This window comes from Sphaeramia orbicularis, chromosome 14 (genome assembly GCF_902148855.1).
Source record: "Sphaeramia orbicularis chromosome 14, fSphaOr1.1, whole genome shotgun sequence".
In the NCBI taxonomy this organism is placed as follows: domain Eukaryota; kingdom Metazoa; phylum Chordata; class Actinopteri; order Kurtiformes; family Apogonidae; genus Sphaeramia; species Sphaeramia orbicularis.
In genome coordinates, this window is record NC_043970.1 from 26,552,691 (window position 1) to 26,574,875 (window position 22,185).

The 22,185-nt window shown below is 40.1% G+C and overlaps 1 protein-coding gene across 2 annotated transcripts in view; it reads left to right on the top strand.

Moving 5' to 3' along the window:
- Positions 1-21,966, top strand: part of nyap1 (neuronal tyrosine phosphorylated phosphoinositide-3-kinase adaptor 1) — a 35,407-nt gene extending 13,441 nt beyond the window's left edge. Inside the window, exons 2-7 of one of the 2 annotated variants that reach the window (XM_030153668.1) lie at positions 5,058-5,305; positions 13,512-13,879; positions 14,561-16,390; positions 16,838-17,080; positions 18,543-18,649; positions 19,197-21,966. In XM_030153668.1, the coding sequence (XP_030009528.1) occupies positions 5,118-5,305; positions 13,512-13,879; positions 14,561-16,390; positions 16,838-17,080; positions 18,543-18,649; positions 19,197-19,628 (3,168 nt within the window). In that variant the 5' untranslated portion in view covers positions 5,058-5,117 and the 3' untranslated portion in view covers positions 19,629-21,966. Of the gene's footprint in view, positions 1-5,057; positions 5,306-6,661; positions 6,741-13,511; positions 13,880-14,560; positions 16,391-16,837; positions 17,081-18,542; positions 18,650-19,196 lie in introns of those variants that run through there. The other variant, XM_030153669.1, reaches the window with a different exon arrangement.
- The last annotated feature ends 219 nt before the right edge of the window (positions 21,967-22,185 follow it).

The following is a 22,185-nucleotide window of genomic DNA, read 5'->3' on the forward strand; positions in this document are numbered from 1 at the left end:
ACAGTCCTTTTCTCCTGAATATGGTATTTCTGTAGTGGTCGTGACAATGGTCATTTGGTAAAAGCTTCACTCATCGTTGTATTAATTCCTTACAGCTGTGTTTACAGGTCCTCTCAGAGACTGCCCACTCTTTCATATGATTAACAAGAAATTTGAGTACACATGCCCTCCGAGAGCATTTTCCCTTCCATTTTAAAAGTATCTATAGCACCTAAGGTTTTTACTCCATATTTAACCCATAAAGACCTGGTGCTATTTTTGTGGCAGTTCCCAAATTATTATTTTTTCTCTATTTTTTAACTTTTCTTACGTGATTTATCACCATTTATTCGAATATTATGCTCAGTATTTTGCATTCTTAAGTGAAAATCAGGTATTTTTCTATATTTAATTTACAGATCATGATTGATGTCCATAAAAACTCAAATTAAAATTGAGTGTTATATCAAAAACAGGGAAAAAGGAGGAAAAAGTGACATTTTCAGTAAAATATATCATTAACTGAACATAAGCCCAGTGTGTCCTTCCACTGCCATTTATCAAACTCCATGGGTTTTACTGGTGAATCAGTGTTGTAGAAGATGACGATGTTTCCACGGTAACTACGGAGCGTCTGAATGTCCAAATGGGTCATATTTGATGACCTTGAAAAGATGACAAACTGCATTTTATACCAATTATTCACATATATTGATAGGATTAGCAGAGCAACAGGTATTTAACTTTTTATATCAGTAAATGATTTTGGACGCCAGTGGATGTTTGGGTCTTTATGGGTTAAATCAGGGTCAGAAATATTCTCAATCTTACATACCTTTTTTGACACACAAAAAAAGAAGAAAATAAAAATATGTCTGGAGCCATGAAAAATATTGACCCTCTATATTGTACCTGAGGGTAATTATTGTACTGTAGTGTATTTATGATTATTTGGCACAATACTTTTGTTTCCATCAAAATAATGTAATGTTTCATCCATTTATGATGTCATACAAGAGGACAGTTGAGATGTTTTGCATATACCGGGATCTATAGGCTTAACTAGAAACAGTAACAATCAACAAATGCAAATTGGGAAGTAGTGGCGGATCCTAAAGAAGCTTTTCTTTTTACTCTGTGAATAAGCTGTACATTTTTATAGCTGGACAATGTAAAAATGGCCTTTTCAAATGTGCAAAATTAATTATTCATTTGACAAGACACCGGAGCCACTGGGGAGAGGTAAAGGAGCCACATCTGGCTCAGTAGCCATGGGTTGCAGATTTCTGACCAAAGAGAAGAATCAGAAAAACGCTGAGATTTCTCTTATTGCTCTGGAGAGAAAAGATGTCATAGATGCATCAAGAGAAATAGACGTATTTTAGAGTTTTGTCTTATAATTGCAAAATACATAACGAGCAGATTACTTTCTCATTTCTTCAAGCTAGTTTCAATATATTGAAATAATGTGGCCCCAAAAGAACACAAAACAGATTGTTTTTAGCTAAAATAATAATAACAAAAAGCCAATATAGCACCTGTGCATCACACTTCCTATGCTGAACTGAGTGCAGGGTAGACACCATAGTGGCCGCTCTGTCTCTTGAGGTGCCAAGTGGTATTACAAGACTGGACAGGCCACAGCTACCTGTTTAGCATGCTAACTTCAGCACATATCTCTGCTATACAATACACTGATGTCTTCAACATAACATTAGTTCTGTTTCTGCATTTCTTATCATTTTAGTTATTTTGAATGTTTTAAAATCATCACTAATTTCCCCTTTAAAGACACATCAGTACAATAGGATCAATCACAGATGAAGCAGCAGTGAAGTATAACCCCGGGATCATCATGAACGACGAGGCTGACGTCCTGCTTTGTGCATATTCAGTGGCTAAGGAAGAGATGCATGGCTGACAGTGTTGCTAGGAGACCACACACAGCGACTAGTGTGAGAGGCTTGATTTCACCTCCCTCCCCCATTCTTGTAGTCTGGCTGCCTTTCACTGTTTTTCTATCCTCTGGTCCTCTCTCTTCCCTTCATTTGCTGATTTCTCCTCTTTTATAATGCCCCTTTCTATATTTTTCATCAGTACATTTTTCCCCTAATCATATTTATCTTCAGCTTGATCCCTCGGTGACTCTCTATTTATTGCTTTACCCCATCTTTCACCGTGCTCCCTCCTTCCTCTTTCCCACTACCTCAGTCTCTCCCCCTCTCTGGCTGTGCGTCTCAAGCTGCTCATTCTTCTCCTGAACGTTTCGCTCCATGCTCTTACTCCGCTTCCTCTCTTTTCCTATTTGTTTGTTCGGCTGAGCTGCAGCACTATGTCTGGGTTGACTGCTGTGACTGTGGTTTACTATGTGGCTATGGGTCAAATTATGATACTGTAAATTGGTGGACAAAAATAGCTGTGGTATCAAAAAGAAACGAAAAAGCATACTTCGGCATTTGTGCAGTACAATTTATAAACTATATTACTGATAAAATAAAGTGTAATTATTTGTTGCACTTGTAAATTACTAACTAATTTTATCCTTAAATGGAGGAACACCCTGTAAAAGCTGAGAATATGTTATGCCCAGGACTGCGTGTGCAGAAGAAAGTAGACGATGTCTGTAATGAACAAGATGTTCCGCACTGTCTGCCCTTTGAATATAATTGCTCCTGGTGAAGCAGCTTTGCAAATATAAATATGTTGTATAAACAATGTTGTCACTAATCAAAAAATTAAGCAAGTTAGATTTTGTAAGAACATCTTCATACAAATCGCACCAGGTTTTGTGGACATGTGCAAAACACAAAGGGATAAAGTCATTGTATTTGTACTTTGAATATGCTTCTTACAAATGTTGTTCCTGTGCCGATGCCAAGCCGGTGCTGTGATGCGTCCCTTCACTCTTCAGCACTGCTGCCTTACTCACAGCAAGGTGCAGCAACACCACAGCACTGCTTTCTGAGGTGGCGGCTGGAGGGCAGAAGGCTGCAGCACAAACCATCACAGAAGTGTTAAATTTAGCGACAGTGAAAAGTGTTTTACGGATTATGTTTAAACAGTAGATACAGCTTCAGGATTTAACTTACAACTTTATCTTTTCTCATAACCACATTTAATCCTCCATATGTGATACATTCCCACTGAACATTATAATTTCCCTATCAGTAACCTACATTCAAATCAACTGCAAAGCAATTTACATTTCAGAATCACACCATATGTGCATGTGTACTTAACATGTATGGGGGGGGTTTCATTATCAATGTATGTGTGATTTGTTTGCTTATGTGCATGAATGGTTAAATAGTTTGCAGTGTTGCATGCAGATCCACTTACATGAATCATGGCTCCATCTGGCTCCTGGTTCTAATGAGAAGAATGACTCCTGACCCTACAGATGCCTCAGAAACAACTCGCTAAATGTTTTGAATTTATGTAGGATTTCAACTGACTTTAGGGCTCAGTCCTCCTATGTCTGAGTGTATGTGTGTATGTGAAAACAATGTTCATAGCCCAGTTTGATGTGACAAACCTGCCTGTGGATATTAGTTAAAGGTCCCCTGGTTCTTTTAGCTTTACTAATTGCACACCAACCCACAGCATGTAATGCGGCAATTGCAGGGCTGCCTGCTCAGCTGCTACATCCTAGAAACCCAAATCAAAGCTCCTGTTAACAAAAGCCCAACCTACAGTTGCAGCTCTCTAACCTAATTAACATTGAGTCAGCAAGCATGGCAGCAGCAGCGGTCGAGGTTGTGGTCAGTGCTGTGGGATACAGGAATAGCAGAAGCCAGGCTGACACACTGGGTGACACACTGGGCTGTGACAAAAGAATCACATCCAGCTACACAGCTCAACATGCTGCTTGGCCCAGGTAAAAGGGCCTGATCATCACTCTTGGATTGGATTTAGATTTATGCTGAGACTTGTCTGAGATATACATTCTGCTCTCTCTGTAAATATGCTGTGCCATCAGTGGTAAAAATGGTGTAAATGTTTTGAATATGCACAGAATTGGCTGCTTTAAAATGGAAATGTCATGTATTTTTTATGCCTTTTTTATGGAGCTCCTTAGTTAAGCACTATAGACGCATGATTCAGGGCATACTGCATTCAGTTTGCATCCAATCCCTTTATAATATGCTGTGAGTGCATAATAAAATGTTAAGTAGAGAAAATAATTTATTTTGAAGGGTACTTTTTGTTTTCTCCTTGACAGGAGGCATTTCATGAAGCAAAAAGTTGTAAATATATGAGGCTTAGCCCACTGAGCAGCCGGGATGCTGGGAAAATTTATCTCAAATATAGTAAATTGACTTGCTGGGTTTAATAACCAAAAGTGCTGTTAAAACTCAGAATGTAGATACTGTAATTTTAGATGTCAGTGGTAGTAGTGTTAATCCTCCAGTGTCCAGAAAACCCCTCAGACTCTCTGTTTCTATGTTTATGATGGAAAAACACTGGAAACATGCGTCAGCTGACAGCTGTGCTTTTCTTAGCCAATTGCATTGTACACATTCTCCAACGTGAAAATACTGCTGGGTCCTCAGATATCTGCCCCACAACAAGCCTGACTTCTCATGGGGTGAGCGTGTGTAGGAAGCTGTGCATGCGCTACATATGACAAACTACATTACTGTCTGGCCAGCAGACAGGCTTAGCTAGGCCATCCCAGGGCCTGCAGCCAGAGATGCTCTGCAGCTGAGTTACCATGCTTACTCAAATATTCATAACTGGATAATGAAAGTATAAATAGTTTTCATGTGATACACTAGAGGTTGGGGTAAACAAAACTGCAACCTTCATCATCATGCATCACTGTGTCTCTGCTCTGAAGGCTGCCAGTTAAGAGTAATGGGCAGGACTGTTCAAAGTGACACAGCCGACATGATAAGCTATGACTATCCCAAACTTTTGCAGTAATTTGGGTCTTATTATTTGGGTTTCATAGTGTGTTGCCACATCACAAAATAATCACTGTCAATCTTGTCAGTAGCAAGTAGACTGGGAAGCTGTTTAACATGAATTTTAATGATTTATGAGCTCTAACAGTGCCCCTGTTTCCTCTTATTTAGGTGAGTTGTAGGAGACTGCCTGTGACATACATCTTCTTATCCCGAGCCGTCTTCTATACCATGAGCTCTGGCTCTGCCCAGGATGTGGCAGTCGAGCATTTCCTGCGTGACATAGAGAGGCGAAGCAAGCGGCTACACTGCGCTGTGATAGGCTGCGAGGAGGAGCGATCCCGCAGCGACATGAACCTGCTGTATCGTAAGAGCCGTTTGGACTGGAGGCAGAGGGACCAAGAGGGAAGTAAAAAGAGGTGAGCGGATCAGCTCGCAGGAGCTCTGCATATATGGGATTACATTAGGGTTCACTTCAGTGGGGATATAAACCTCTTAGTGAGCATGAATGAGTTTAATTTGCAAATCTTAATTCCAAGCACAGTTCTCGAAATCATACAGCTCTGACATAAAGACGCTTGGACAAATTTGCATAGGAGCACATAATAATGAAGTTAATATGTTCCGTAGATGAGATGAATGACTATAATGTCAAGCCAAATGTCAAAGAGCAGGAGGAGGACAAAACTATATGAAAGAAAATTCAATAGAGTTGTTCCCTCATCTGTCTCCATGTATATGTTAATATTTTGCATTTTGACGAGAGCCTCTCCATATATAAACTAACCCTGAAGTAAAGCATCATATATTCTTACATTACGTGGAGCTAAGGTGTGGGAATTCACTCTGTCAGGAGTTTTGACTTCAAAATTTTATGTTTGGTTGGTCCATTGGTGAAGACTGAGTGCTTCAAAGTGTATTTTACATACAATCCTGTTCAACAAAGCAGAGGTAAAATGAACACTACAAAATTATTAGTGTGATGTTTTAGTTGAATATCCTTGAAGAGCCTGATGGTGTTATTTCAGTATAGCTAACTGAAGAGTGAACGTTAAAGTCGGTATAGCATGTGTTAAGTGCTCTCCTTAGATTTAATCAACTTAAAATAAAACAAAGCCAACACTTACTGTGTCCTGGATGACAACTCTTCTGTTTAATTTAACATAAATAGAACTGCTTAAGGACAATGCCACTGTGCTTCATAAGAGAATAAATCTGGTGAAAATAATAACACATTCATTACATTAGATTTTAATTAAGGTTTGATCATGTGGGTGAATGTGAGCATGTGATTCATATACAGATGTAATATTCATATGTATATTGCTTATAATTCACCAAATGCTTGCTTTGTACGGGTTGTTTACGCTGCATAAAAGAGGGAAAAAAATCAAACACAATTCGGCTTCTTCAAAAGTGTCGTCCAGTGCGTTCTGACTCAGAGCGGTAATTGGAAGCACTTGTGTTGGCAGCAGAGATCAACGTCATGACATCATCAAGCCAGTGGAGGTGTAGGGCAGTGAGTGGGACAGCGGGACATGATGAGCGATGAAAGCAGAGCCAGGCAGGGCCAGAGCAGCAGAGGTGAGGAGCAGGACATGACCAGTGATGATTACGAACAGAGCAGGGTCACAGATGAAACCGCACAGGGACGAAGCAATGGAAACCAAATGGACTCGGAGCAGAGCCAGAGACGACTCCAGAGCCAGTCAGAGTGATGGTAGTGGGGGGGTTGGAGGGATAAAGGAAGCCATATGAAGGGCACTAGGAGACAGTTTGAGAACTCAAGCCTCTCAGGAGGGAAATCACACTTATAAATCAGAGAGGGCTGTGGAAAGAGAGAATGGCAAATAGGTGAGTCTCCATCTGAGTTTAAAAATAGAGACAGTTTCTTAAGGCTCTGATTCAGAGAGACAGGCCGACTTTACCCAGTAGCGGCGACTGGTGGAAGAAAACCTTGCTGCCAGCTGAGTTTTTATTAATTCTCACACAGGATTATGAGACTAGGACAAATGGGGCCTGCCACTTTGAGTGTTCTGCTTTGCTCTGAATTACTCTTTGTTAACCCAAATTTTCAATTGTTATACTTAGTTCATGAATAACCCTTAAATCTTATACATTGGTGAGAGATGACACGCTTTAGTCCCTGCTGTTTAATCCTGCTTGTTTTGCTGCTCTTCTGAATCAATATTGAACTGGACTAACCATTTAGATTCACAGAGAACAGCGCAGGGCACCTGTCAGATTCTATTAAAACCTATTCCAAGTGATGTAAAAAGGATGCCTAGTTTTCAGTTTTGCCAGATCAACTGGATGCTTTGAAACTGTCAGCACAGCTGATTGTGAATGCTTCACTCATCCTTTTGTGTTTAGAGAAGTCTCACTTCACCTAGGCCTCATTAATGAAGAAGAACAGATCCTCTCACATAAAGCAAAAACTTCAAAGTGAAGGTCAATGTCTGACTATCAGTTGATGCTATATTGTACAGCCTGAGGGTATTTGTTCCTTCTGTTTCAGACAAAGATGCTTATTATGTTGATACTGAAGCATCATGAAGTGTTTATTTGTTTTGCTATTCATGCTGAAGTAGTAAACTGAAAAACCATTTTGATTGTCAGATACCACAGACACCCTTTGGTCATGAGCTGATACTATTAGTAGCACAAACAGTTAAGAGACATTTTTTGTGCACTTTTCTTACAGCAACGGAAAGAGAAAAAGATCAAATGTATGCCAGAGACAACCCATAACTTTAGGCAATCAATTAAAATGTCGTGTACTGTGTCAAATATGTCAGTGAGGTCCAACACAATGGGGACAGAAACACACTCAGTGTCAGTGCTCAACCTCAACCCTTCAAAACTTTAACAAGAGATGACTTACAGCTAGGATTTGCCCTTAAATCAGATTCTCAAAGATAGTATTTTCATAGACAATCATTCAACTGTTTAAACATAACCAACTCTTAAACTTTGCCCCAAAATGGGAAATTAGAAATAGGACGTTAGCTGCTGGGGGGTGGAATTATCTAATCTGGATTTCTTCAGCAAAAGGTTAATCGCTACAGTCTTAAAAGCTTTTGGGAATGCATCACACTCTGAGGAGGAGATGGTTTTCAGGAGTATCCTCAAAGGGAAAACCAGCAAAGGTGTGGTTCAAAAGGTGAAAAATGAGCAACAGATGAACTCACCTGGGTTTGTTCTAATCACAGAGATGAACATTTTTCTGGGTTTCTATCTCTGGTTAGTCACCCCAATGAGTAACAGGAAAAAAAAATACACACACAGTAAGCTGGGTTGAACAAGAATACATAATATAAATAACATAAATAAATATTATACTGTTTTTTTATAGTCAGTGTTTGGATTCTTGATTGACCACTAACACTATTCTATGGTCTGTTATTTCTGAATCACAGCCTTATTACTTTCTTTACCAGAATCATTAAAATGTTGTTGAACTTAATCAGATCCTTTTTACATGATGTTTTTTCAAATGTTAATTTCTTTATGAAATCACCATGTAGTAAGTGAGATAATGCAGTTAACCCCCACCATTATAAGACATAGATTCACCTAAGCTGAAGAAACAGAAAAACACTGCAGAGATTAATATATGAGACTCATAAACCACCCTTTTTTGAAGTGGAAATAGTCTAATTATTTGCAAAATTAGAAATGTGTTGAATTTACCTGATGAGCAATGGTTTCTATGACCTATTTTCTAAATATTGTAGCACTGTAGTCTGGAGTTATTCAATATAATATGACTAGTACAAATAAAAATAGGACCAATAGCCCTGTAGCTTACCGGCACTTCCTATCTCTTATAATGGGGAAATTTTTCAAAGTCGCACCAAATCCAGAATCAGAGCTGGATCCAAATAATTGCACTAACTTTTGTTGACATCATCATAAAGAAACTATATACCAAGTTTGAAGTCAATCAGAATTGTAGTTTCGGAGAAGAAGACGATTGAAATTTTTGTAACGGACGACAGACGATGACAGACGACGACAGATGACAACGCCAGAGGCCACATGATGACAATAGCTTACAGCCTATCGGCCGGTAAGCTAAAAACTGTACAAAATGCAGTTTTTATCCAAAGAACAACAAAGGGTCATTCCATCCCAAATCAACCAGATTTCAGGAAGTGCCCCACATGACCCCCTCAGAAAATTCTGAAAAAATTCACACTTGTTCACCTACCAGATAAACAAACACATCCAACATTTTAATGTCATATCTGTCATAGTTTAGGAGATGCAGCCCTTTGAATTTTTTTTTTTTTTTGATTTTGCAAATTTGGTTTTCGGCCAACTTTGAGGAGCTATATCTCCTTAGGTATTCAAGCCACACTGCTGAAACTTACTGTCTGGGGTGAAATCCCCCTGAAATGACCATATTTTGCATCAAAATAATTATAGGTGCCTTCATGTTTGGTCCATGAGGCCTTGAAATCCGGCGAAAAGGCTAATTCTTCAAAATGTCCTCTCTCTTCAGGCTTGCACTGTGCCATAATGGATGAATGTAGAGACCTAATTTTTTTTTGCATGGATTCTTATGGTCAAGATGCAACAATATACTGCAAAAAGACTACATTTCAATGAAAAGTGTTGCTGTGAAGCAATGACTAAAATAGGTCGATTTAAATTTTTCACAAAAATACTCTTTATTTGAGCACCCAAATTACCATGTGGCCAGTTAATGAAAATTTAGAAATTTTTTACCATGTCTTTATATATGTTTCAAGATGTTGTGCACAAAATTTTAGCTTTGGGATAGAACTGGTTCTATTTTTAATTTTTTTTTTTTACTGCATGACTATATTTTCTTCAAATTGTATACAAACGTAGGTGTAAATGGCATTTTTAACAATATAATGGCACTGATTATTGCACAAGTTATGATAATACTTGAGATATTTGAACTAGGGTGTGGAACTGCATGATGGTTCAGATAGAATAATTATAGATTTCCCAGAACTGGCTCAGGTTGATGCCTGTAGTAGAGACTTCTCGGAAATTGGATGGAGCTGGTCAGTTGACCCAATTTCACCAGGGTCAGTGACATAAATGTAGCTAAGATTTCCCAGAATCACCAATTTTCAGAAAGCCTGTTTGTCTTGATAATGTCTTTCTGTGATATTCATCCTTTAAGATCAATCCAACAACACATTTTTCCTCCATGATGAATAAGTTTGTTCAGGATTATGAATAGAATTCCCAAAATTAGGCTGGCCAGCATCATAAAAATTCTGGGAAATCTTAGCTACTTTTATGTCATTGACCCTGGTGAAATTGGGTCAACTCCATCAGTCATCAGTCAGCTCCATCCAATTTCCGAGAAGTCTCTACTACAGGCATCAACCTGAGCCAGTTCTGGGAAATCTACAATTATTCTATCTGAACCATCATGCAGTTCCACACCCTAGTTCAAATATCTCAAGTATTATCATAACTTGTGCAATAATCAGTGCCATTATACTGTTAAAAATGCCATTTACACCTACGTTTGTATACAATTTGAAGAAAATATAGTCATGCAGTAAAAAAAAAAAAAAAAATTAAAAATAGAACCAGTTCTATCCCAAAGCTAAAATTTTGTGCACAACATCTTGAAACATATATGAAGACATGCTAAAAAATTTCTAAATTTTCATTAACTGGCCACATGGTAATTTGGGTGCTCAAATAGAGTATTTTTGTGAAAAATTGAAATCGACCTATTTTAGTCATTGCTTCACAGCAACACTTTTCATTGAAATGTAGTCTTTTTGCAGTATATTGTTGCATCTTGACCATAAGAATCCATGCAAAAAAATTAGGTCTCTACATTCATCCATTATGGCACAGTGCAAGCCTGAGGAGAGAGGACATTTTGAAGAATTAGCCTTTTCGCCTGATTTCAAGGCCTCATGGACCAAACATGAAGGAATATACAATTATTTTGATGCAAAATATGGTCTTTTCAGGGGGATTTCACCCCAGACAGTAAGTTTCAGCAGTGTGGCTTGAATACCTAAGGAGATATAGCTCCTCAAAGTTGGCCGAAAACCAAATTTGCAAAATTAAAAAAATATATATATCAATTTTCAAAGGTCTGCATCTCCTAAACTATTACAGATATGACTTTAAAATTTTGGATGCGTTCGTTTATCTGGTAGGTGAACAAGTGTGAATTTTTTCAGAATTTTCTGAGGGGGTCATGTGGGGACCATTGGTTGAATTGCCATGGAATGACCCCAAAGCACAAACTCAGAGAAAGCCTTGTAATATACAGTGAGCTAGTTATTATTCTGAAATAAATCCCGTCAGGGTGATAAAGGCTCCACATTGAATCCTGAATCTCCTTGTTGGGGTTTATTTTTTCAGTAATGACTGACTGGGTGTACATTATCCCTTACATATTGTATTGCATAATGCAACGCTGAAACACAGGATATTCATTAATGATGAATATTTATGGTCATCATCATTATTGATCAAGTTCCAGACGTGGTTAAAACAGCCCATCACATCATGCAAGGAGAGACATTTGCACAGCAATCAAATCACCAGTGATTACCAAGAGCCACTAGACTAATTAATATGTATATGCTGAATTTGTAATGCTCAACTTGTTTTCTTGTTTTGATTTTTGGATAAGATTCTACAATACTTTCAACTCTGAAAGGATCAAAAATAAAAAGCTAAAACAGCTAAATGTTAGTTCCCTGTCGTTTGGGAAATCAAGGTCCACAACAGAAACAGAAGCAGAACATAGAGGTGAGGGTCCAGGTACTTGTTGTACTGTTTGTTGCTTTGAAGATGGCGAGAGCCTCTTCTGCCCTGAGAAGAAGAAAAGAAAAAAAAACACAGAGCACTTTAAGATGCCAGGAGGGGCCGCTCAGCCTGTGTTCTGGGCTAAATTTGGCTGTGTAGTATCTATGTCGATTGTGAGGAGTCACAAGTACATTTCCACAGGCATTCAAGGGCACAAATATACTCATACAGATGCAAACACCCTCTTTGGCTGTACTACACATAAACATACATGCTCAGGGACACACACACCCAGCCTCACACACTGTGATGTGATGAGGAGGAAAACAGGAGCCTCTGTGTTCTCCATGATGAGCAGCTTCAGAGCTGCTTCTGCTGCTTACAAATTGTAAGCTCCAATTGTCTTCTTCTGTGCCTCACTGCCTCACAGGGACCGCTGCTGATCTAAAACAGAACGCTGCGTGACCTGTAGTCATATGTCGCCTTTATGCACTACGATGAATCACTTATGCACAGAATAATCATGCATTTAAGGCCTTTTAATGCACACTCATAGCACCATTTCTTACAGCCTCAATCATGTAGACACAGATGTGCTTTGCCAGATGTGCTCCTTGTCTTTTTCCTGAAAGCCCTCTGAAATAAAAAATTATCATTCAGTGGAATTTCTCTCAAATTACATTTTAGTCTCCCTTAAGAATCTGTGATTTCTTAGAGGTTTGCAGCAGTACATTTTGTATTTTTTTTTTCTTCCTTTCCACCTTTTTTCCTATAATTTCTGTAAATTCAATAACTTCACAGAGGCATTGTTAATAAAAAAAACAAAACAAAAAGAACAAAACAGTTGTACATCATAAGTAAGTCTGCCCTGCTCAATCCAAGTTAGCTTAAAGGTCAGGGACACATCTTGTGTTGCTGTATGGTGATGCATTGTTATACCAAAGGAGAATAGCACACCATTACAGCAGCTATCACTAAAGCAGAGAAGAAAGCAGAGGGTTATCAGTAGCCATTTTGTAAGCCTTTAGTGAAATCGGCTTGGCATCAACCTCACAGTTGATGTCAACAACTTGAACCAGTGGAACTGATTCTCTGTTTCACAGTGTTTGAAATGTATTATGTATCTCTATAGTTAAAAAGTCAGATTTCTCATATATAAGGTATAAATAGCACCCTTTTAAGTTCTTTAGTCATCTTGTTTCTAGATTTATTTTCAACCTGGACCTGTCAGTGGACTGAGAGGTTTTGAAAGGGTTATGAAAATTATATAAATGCCCAACATGAAAAATATCAGGTCAAATCTCAGATGGGTAAAATATTGCAATACATTGTTGCATTTTTCCTTTTTCCATGTTAATTATTATTGTGAGAGTTCTTGTCACTGATGATTTCAGGTTTTCAAAGTTAAACTATAAAAAACATGAAAATCGCAACTGTTCCCATGGTAACAGATTTAATATTTCTGGTGATAATGAGAGCAGACTGCAGATGTAGAGGTTATAAAGAGTAAGGGATTTCTAGTAGCACACTGTATTAGCTAAGAGCACTTTGTTTTTGACAAGGGAATTGATTTTCTAATTGAATGTGTTTGAGAGGGAAGCAGATGTGGAGAAATGGAGATGGAGAGATATGTGAATGCAAAAGACTGAGGAGCCTCCAGGGCTTTTCCTTCTGCAGCGAAAGCCCTGCAGACATTTCTTTACAGCAAAGAAAATGTTTGAAGACCAAAGAGAGTCTGAAGATAGAGGGAGGTCAACATACTATAAAGAGTAGAACATGAATATTTTTCGTTCTACTATGATGTTGTTCATGGCTCAGTGTTCTTCTTCCATCCAATCCCCTCAACCCAAACTGCAGCTCTACCCAGAATGACCCCTCAGCTACTGTTGGAAAAGTCAGAGACTTGGCCTCCTTCCGCCGGCACTTCCGGATGGGTTTCATGACCATGCCGGCCTCCCAGGACCTGTCCCCTCACTCTTGTGCCTCTGCCATGGCGCCACGCTCGCAGTCCTGCCACGCTGTAGGTGCCGGTGATACGAGTCTGGAGAACGGAGATTACTCCGACACCCAGTCCCAACACAGTGGTCGCTGTCCCCCAGCCAAACCCAAACGCCACCCCAGCACTCGCCTCAGCTCTACATCGGCTGACAGCAGAGGGCCTCCTGAAGCGCCGCCTCCTCCACCACCCACTCACTCCCAGTCCAAACACTCAGAAAAGAAAAATGGTAAGAAATGTGTATTTTTTTGTGTACATCGCACTAAGAGAAAAAGAAAGCCTTCCTTGTTGAGGTGGCGCTGAATACAAACACAGTGTTTTAAAAGGCTCAGATGGTGGGCTTTTATTGATATTCATTCATATTTTTAAAATAACATGTCAAGTAGCTGGTGGTGCTCACAAATGTGAGCGCAGATGCTTGTGCTGATGTAAAACAAAAAGAAAGGAGAAAGGGCACAGACTAAAAAAGAGCAAAGCAGTCTAATTAACATATTCGCAATTTGATTTGATTAATCTTTTCCTTACATCAACTTGTTTGCTGAGATTTATTACAACATTACTTGTTATGTGTTATGGATCAACAATATGTAAAATAGTTTTAGATTAGCTTTGGTTATGTAGTTGCCACATAGTTCTACTACATGTGTGGATTAAAAATTGCATAGTTTTAAATTATGTTTTGTGCCAATGATGCTTGGGTTTGGTTCCATGATATAATAATCTTTCATTTTAGTGTTGATAATTATAATGATCTCCTTAACAACACCAGTTAATGATACCTGAAGTTAATAAGTTTAATAACAACAAAATCAGGTATGCTTATTTATTTCTGCATGTATTGAAATACATATGCTGGTATCACTGCACAGCCCTACTGCCCTGACTTGAATGTTTTTTTTCCCTACTTCAGCTATGAAGAAATCGGACTCTGGAGAAATGGGATCAAAGAAGGTTCCTCCTTTAAAGCCCAAGAGGAGTCCCAGCACCCAGTTGTCCTTTGACCCTCTTCCTCCACGTGTGCCTCCCTCTGCCACATCCCTGCCTTTCCAGGCAGCAGACTCTCAGATTCAGACAGGAGACAGCGAAGATGAGCCTGTCTATATAGAGATGGTAGGACAAGTGTTTACCAGAGACAGCCAGACAGCCACCCCCCACCCAGTCACCCCTGTGGCCACCACACCTGACTCTGACTCAGACCAGAGTGAGGCCATTTATGAGGAGATGAAATACCCACTACAAGAAGACAGAGAGTCCCAGAGACAGCTCCCTCCCAAACATGAGAAACTGTCTAAACACTCCTCTAAACACTACCATGTCACCCCCTCTTCTTCCAGCAGCTCCTCCTCTCTGCCTCGCCCGTCCTCCTCCTCTCCTTCGTATTCCAAACCCAAAGCTACCGTGTCAATCTCTCATTCTTCCCCTTTGCCTTCGTCCACATCGTCCACACCAGTTCCCCAGGTCCTCTCTGCTAGTCCGCACACCCCCCGAGCACCTACTCCCTACCTGCTGCAAGGGAGTAAATCTGAATCTGAGTCCAGCACAAAGATCCCAGCCCCTTTCCCCAATCTTCTGCAGCATCGACCCCCACTGCTTGCCTTCCCTCAACCAGCAGCTGCCTCTAGTGGAGTTGGAGTACAAAACAAGGCTTCTTCTTCTGCGAAAACTCAAACGTCCAGTGCAACAACTCAACCCAGCACCTCTTCCTCAACATCTAACGTCCCCGTTTCCCTGTCGGGCTCCAAGGAATCATCAGGTGGAAGTTCATCCCAGCAGGACAAACACAACAGAGACTCCCAGTTAGGGCCTGCTCCTGGTTTAAGAGCCAGGAGTCACTCTACTCCCCTGCCTCCATCCTCCAAATCCACCTCCCCTTTCTCTCATCACCACCACCACCCACACCACCGGCCCTCTCATTACCATCACTATCGCAAACCAGAGAGAGGGGACTCACCAGCTCCGTCCAAGAGCAGCTGTCAGACTACAACCCAGGCTACAGTTCAGACTCAGACTACGAGTACAGGCAAAGAAGGCAAGTCTGTCAGCTTCCTCTTGAAGTCAGATAAAGGAGAAAGGGATAAGGATCGGGACAGAGACAAAGAGAGGGACAAGGATCGGGACAGGGACCGAGATCGAGACAGGGACAGAGGCAGAGACAGGGACAGGGAGAGAGAGAGAGACAAGGAAAGAGACAAGGACAGAGATCGTGATAAAGACAGGGACAGAGACAGAGAAAGGGATCGGGAGAAGGATCGAGAGAGGGATTGGGATCGGGATCGGGACAGGGAAGGAGGGCCACATTCCTTACAGTTGGACAGCACTCATTCAACTAGCAGCCAAACATCTCAAGGCAGCACCAGCTCAACCCCTACACCTTTATCTTCATCGCAGCGTCCTCACTCTCGCCCCCATCTACGCTCTCACACTCCTCACGGCCTGCCAGCATACAAACCCCCTTCATCAGACAGCCCCCTGCTGTGGACGTACCCTTCCGGTGGGTTCCGGAGACCGCCAGCTTATGAAAGCCTGAGAGGAAGCTCTCAGACCCCGTCTCTGCAGCAACCCTCAAGTCTTACTGGTGTAGGTGAGGGGGCATCCAAGAGTAACGGAGGGTCTGCATCCTTCCACTCCAAAGTTGGCTTCATGCCCTGGGACAGCAGTGCCAGCTTAGCTGCAGATGAAGGGTCTTACTGGCCCATGCAGAGAAAATTGTCCTTCAGCCATGGGAGCAGAGAAACAGAGAGTAAGCCAGAGGCTATTTTATTACAAAATGAAAATGCTATTTTCAAAAACTGTTTGCACCCGGGTGTGATGAGCCACACAGCAACTAATTGGCTATTCACACCCAAAAGCATACACACAAAACTGCAAAATGTAAAATGTAATGTATGTGTCTGTTAGGTTAAGTTGACAGGACTTTAACATAGGATATTAGGTTTAATTAATGTCAGTTTTCAGCCACATTTTGGTTAGGTTTAGGAAAAATAGAATAAAATAATAATTTCACGTGTGTTAAAAAGCTTTTCTTCTAGAAAGCTTAGTACTAAAATACTAGAAGTTTCACACAATGAGTACAACACCTGGGTGAAAACATCACAGTTGCCTATAGGTTCCCTAAAAAAAAAATAGAATATGCCTGAAAAAATAAAGCAGTAGAGTATTGATTGAGATATTCACTTTGTTTCTTCAGAAGATGAAGGTCGAGCATGGAATGGCAGCGCTGATGCTTTGTTACGGATGGATAAGGAGGAGCTGGGGTTGGGGTCTCGAGGTGGTCACTCGGGTATTCCAGTCCACTTCAGTGGTGCCTCCAGCAGGGCTCTTGGTCACAGTGAGTCCTTGGCGGGTGTGGACAGTAGTCCAGGATTCAGAGCTCTGCCCAGAGTAGGACTGCCTCTTCCCTGCCAGACGTTTCCTACCTGTCGCAATGGAGGTAAGTTAACATTGTCTTTTAACAACAGTGCTTTTTAATTTGCTTTTATTTAAATGTAGTATTAGTTTTAGGTGATATGAAATCTAAATTTTGTTGTCAGATGATGTAATACAAGTAGGTTTAATTCACCTTATTTTACGTAATTTTACTGTACTTCAGTCTACTTAAAAAGCGGCAAAAACAGCAACATTAATTAATGTAGATATCATGCCAATAACAGGCAACTAAATGAAACAATGACATGGAATAAAAATACAGATTTGTCAGAATTTAAACATTGTTGGAGACAGGTGATATAATGTAAGCGTAAAAGCCAGTACAATATATTGGACAAGTCTAGTTGTTTGTCTATATTTTAACTTCAAGAATCAACAGCAGGCATTTTGTGGCTCTGATAGGGTGTACTTCTTAATCATGTTTTCGTCCCTTTTTTAACATAAAATATAACCTCTATGTCCCTTTGTTTTTTCTGCTTTAGTTTAGGGTAGAGTGCAGTTTGAAGTTCTTATCATTCAATAAGTGTAATTCAGACTAAGTAAGAGATAAGGCTGGACTGTTTATTGTCACAACCCCTTTACCACTTCAAACCAGAGGATTCGTCCACACAGTTATACCTCACACAAAAGCCTCCAGTACATCCTCCTTTATTGAGGTTGGCCTTGAAGCTCTCTTCCTCTTTGTCAGTCACTGCATCTTAACTCAAGGCTGTCCCACAGAGACAAAAGACACAGCTTACCTTGAGAATCACTGCGATGCTTTGCTTGAAGCAGAGCCAGTAAAAGAAGCGCTTCATAAACAGGCCAATGTCCCAGCACACATTCATGAGCCCTGGCCTCATTTCATGGTGTTTTTTGTACTGTATTCCACGACAAACCACGATCGTTGAATTTTAATAACTTTATCAGTTTAGTAACATTTTGGAAACTAAACATAGAGGGTACAGATTATATTACTTGTATGTTCAGTCAATGAGGGCTAACCATACCTGTGCTGAACATTCATCAGTTTGTTCAGTGTAATCATTTGTGCCACTTTAATGGATTCATTTGACCCTGTTAACCTTAAAAACAAGACTGTATCTTGTAGTAAAGCTGAGATAAACAACAATTTCTGAATCACTGAAATTTCTGACAAAATTACCTGTAAAACCCTGACCAATAAACATAGTGGAAATCTGTTTGCAATATATTATAAGCCATTCAACAGACAAACAGCAGCAAAAACTGTTGTGGTAGATTGATATAGAAACATGCAAAACTGCAATAATAAAAAATACCTTGTCCCAAAGCCCAATATCTACAAGCATATGATTAGTACATAATTATTTAATACATTAAAATTAACAAAGTCTCTGTGTTAACTCGCCTGTGGTTTGATGTTCCCAGCTTTCTGTGTTAAATGCAAAGTTATATTTTGGTGTTCTCATTAGCAGGCACAAAGAGTAATGTTTTTTTCCTCACAGAAGTGGGGCGGCTGGGCCGTTCCTCCTCTGCCGCTGGAGTGAGACAGGTGGGTGGAGGAGACGTCCAGAGACAGAGCAGTCTACCAGGACGAGAAGCCCTGAATCAGGTGAATATATAACACCCAACCTTTAAGTACAGACATTATTAACTCCATTCATGGTAGATTTGGGAGCAGACATTAATATTGTTCTCATTATAACTTCCCCTCGTAATAGAGACAGTGCTTCTGCAGATCTATTTATAGCTAGGAGATATATGCCCACTGAGCAGAAAAAGAATAAGCAGCAAAGGTTTATGACGCAGGCCAATATGTTATCAGTACATGAAAAAGAATAGTGCATGCTGTACAATGTTTTGGAGTGATGAGCTGCAGTCTTCTAGCAGCACATTTTTCTCATCTTTTCTGGCTGCATAGCAAATGCTGACGCAGTTTGAGTGTGCTGCAGAGACTGTCTGTGCTCTGGTGGACCCTCCCTTAATCAGCAGGAGATGGAGCAGCACTGCGTCCTGGTGGCAGTCTGTAGAAACTGCAGTATTAGTCAACATGTGCTGAGATTGGTGCTAGCACCGCAGTGATAATGCAGCCTTTAAAAAAAAAAAAATGTTAATACAGTATGTTCAAAAATAACACTGGGCTTTTTCTGACTTTATAGCTGCATGGTCTGTCCCAGTCTCAAGTGCCCTGCAGTCCCAGCAGCCCCAGTGTGTCTCGGCAGCAGCAGCAGCTCCAGCTCCATCAGCAGCAGCTGCAGTTGAAGCAGCAGCTCCAGCAGCTTCAGCAACAGCACCACCTGCAGTTGCAGTTCCAGCAGCTCGCCCAGCTGGCACAGGGACAGCCTCCTGTCAGTGGGGGCACCACCCCATCCACAACGCAGACCCAGAGAGACGGCAAGCTGCTGGAAGTCATTGAGCGTAAGCGTTGCCTGTGCAAAGAGATCAAGGCCCACAGGCGCCCTGACAAAAGCCTGTGCAAGCAGGACAGCATGCCCATCCTCCCTAGCTGGAGACGGACACCTGAGCCTCGTAAGACTGGCACGCCACCCTGCCAAAGGCCGCAGGCTGTGGTGTGGGACACGGCAATCTGAGGCAAAATGGCAGGCCAGAAAGTACTGCACAGAAGAGAGTTGGAAAGGTGGGAATGTAAGAGATAAGGATACAAAGCAGTTCATTAAACGAGAAATTGTCTCAGTGGTTGTGGTGACATAGTCATCACAAAGGTCTGAGAGCCTGTGGAAAAAGGAAAAAAATTGCCTCCATTTGTGGTATGTAACACTGATCTGAGGACAGAGAGGATGGCTACTGGAGACTCTGAGCCCATTAAGGAGAAACTGGCCGAAGAGGTGAAGAAAAGAGATGTTACAATCAGACTAAACTAATTTCTTACCCAGTTGATTAGTAATTGCTCTATCTATGTCCTTCTTGATGTGTTCTAATTGCCAATGATTTTTGCCACAAAGCACCAGTACTACTTCAAAATGAATGATGTAATAATAAAGGGTGACATTTTTTCTTAGTTTGGTGTTGCCAAATTTCCTCCTGATTACTTGAGAAACAAAGGAATCATGCTTTCTCTCCATAACATGGAGAGAAAGTAAAAAAAAAAAAAAAAGGCTCCTGCCGTTAAATAGTTGTCCAATATACATACATAGAAACTTCTCATTGGATGAGAAAAGGCAAGATTCATTGATAAGTTACTGAAGTGTCTCTTGAAATCGTGAATGCATATGAGATGTCTTGGTATCAATAAACTGTCATTGTGGATGCAAATAATCATCACTGAGGAGTAAAAGCTACCTACTGTATCTGTTTGCATATTTGTAATGTAAATCTATTTACTTTCTCAACATTTCTGCAATTTTATAGCAATATGCTCCCAGTGTTGGAGCAATACAATTAAAACTTGTGTCAACTAGCCTAACATACATATCTAAGACTTGAATAAGTCATATTTACTGTGTCATTCTCTGCATGTCACAATAGACATACAGTATTGTAAAAAAAAATATGTGTAGAGATGATCATGTCAGACTTTTACATACTTGCAGATCTTCACTATGATAACAAAATCACATGGTTGTATAAAAAGATGTTGCTTGGGGTATCATTAGAAAGGGTGGTATGACAGATGGCACATGCTGTGCAGTCCAGCCAAATATAGATACAGATCAATGGTACAAAAACTTCATCACCCATGCTTATTCACAGTTGCACATAAGTGATTGTTCCACCACTCCAAAAACAAGCACTGATACCCATCAACACAGACTGTACAAAATGGTGCAACTGATAAGACTGTGAGTATTGATCACCTCAAACAGAATGCTGGAACAATCTGCACAAAACATGGTATACGCTTAGGAGAAATTGAACCCTAATGTACTGTAAATAGATATGTACAACTGTATTGAAAATGTAGCAATTATTTCCATTTTCATACTTGTAATCAATACATATTATGTAGCATATACTGTATAAACATAACTTTGTCCACTTGTTTTTTCTAAATGAATTAAGTACTTTATCTGCTGCAGCAAGTCCATGCATTACTTATAGTTCTACTAATAAACAGTAAGCCCTCTAAAGAAAGGCACAGGCCAACAGTTGTTTATTTATATTTATGCAAGACTCCCTTTAAGCTGTGTTGTTTCATTTATGCCTTTTTTTTCTACATTCATTTTGAGTTGTGTACAGATTTCAACAGCTCGTTGTCTTGACATTATGAATACTTTGCTGCTACCTTGAACTACTGGTGTTGTTCATTCAAATACATGGTGTTACCATGAGAAACATTATTAATATAGTGGTTATTGTTACATATTTGTTTTATTTCTGAAAGCCACGTGAAATGAAGTTTGTACAATGAAGAGTGAGCCCTTCTGTAATAGTATTAATAAGGCACTTGAATGTCTCTTGGTTGTTGATGTTTTTGATAGTTAGCACCAAACTGTACAGTACACCCAGTGAAAAGAAGACGTATCTAAATGTAAATCTAATGAGAGTCACTGCTTGGCCTTTTGTTTTAATTCCACCTGCTCGTGTTTGACGGTCGAGGTTTTCAAGCTTACTGAGTCCATTTTTAAACAAACACAGGTCAGGCTGAGGGATATGGGCAAGTGCAATGCATGCAGAGATTCCTTACACTGAAAATGTTCCAATGATATTGACTATTGTGCCCAATTTAATTTCAAATACCAATTAATCACCTTAATATGATTCCTTTTCACCGACTGATATCGAACCCTAGGTATCATTTCCGAAATAGTTTACAGAAGCTGTTGGTTTTGTGTGTCTACTAAAACAGTGGCCATTATATGAGTGCCATACTATATTGATATGGTAAGATACGGTGTACCTTGGAAATCACTGTAGTGCTATATTTGCATTGATATTGTCATTAAAATAAATTTTATATAATGAACTTTACACAACAAACTGGATCTTTCCATGTTTTCATGCCTCGTGTTGCTTTTTGGTGGAGATGATGCTGAGGTGGACATAATGTTCCCTCTGCACTTCTGCAGCACATGTTGCAGCACCCTCTGCGTCCCAGTGAGGGAGCTAACTTCACTCTGCTCTGCTACTGCTGCTGTGTGTGGATTCATGCATGTGTTAAAGTTGTCACTCATTCACTACAACACACAT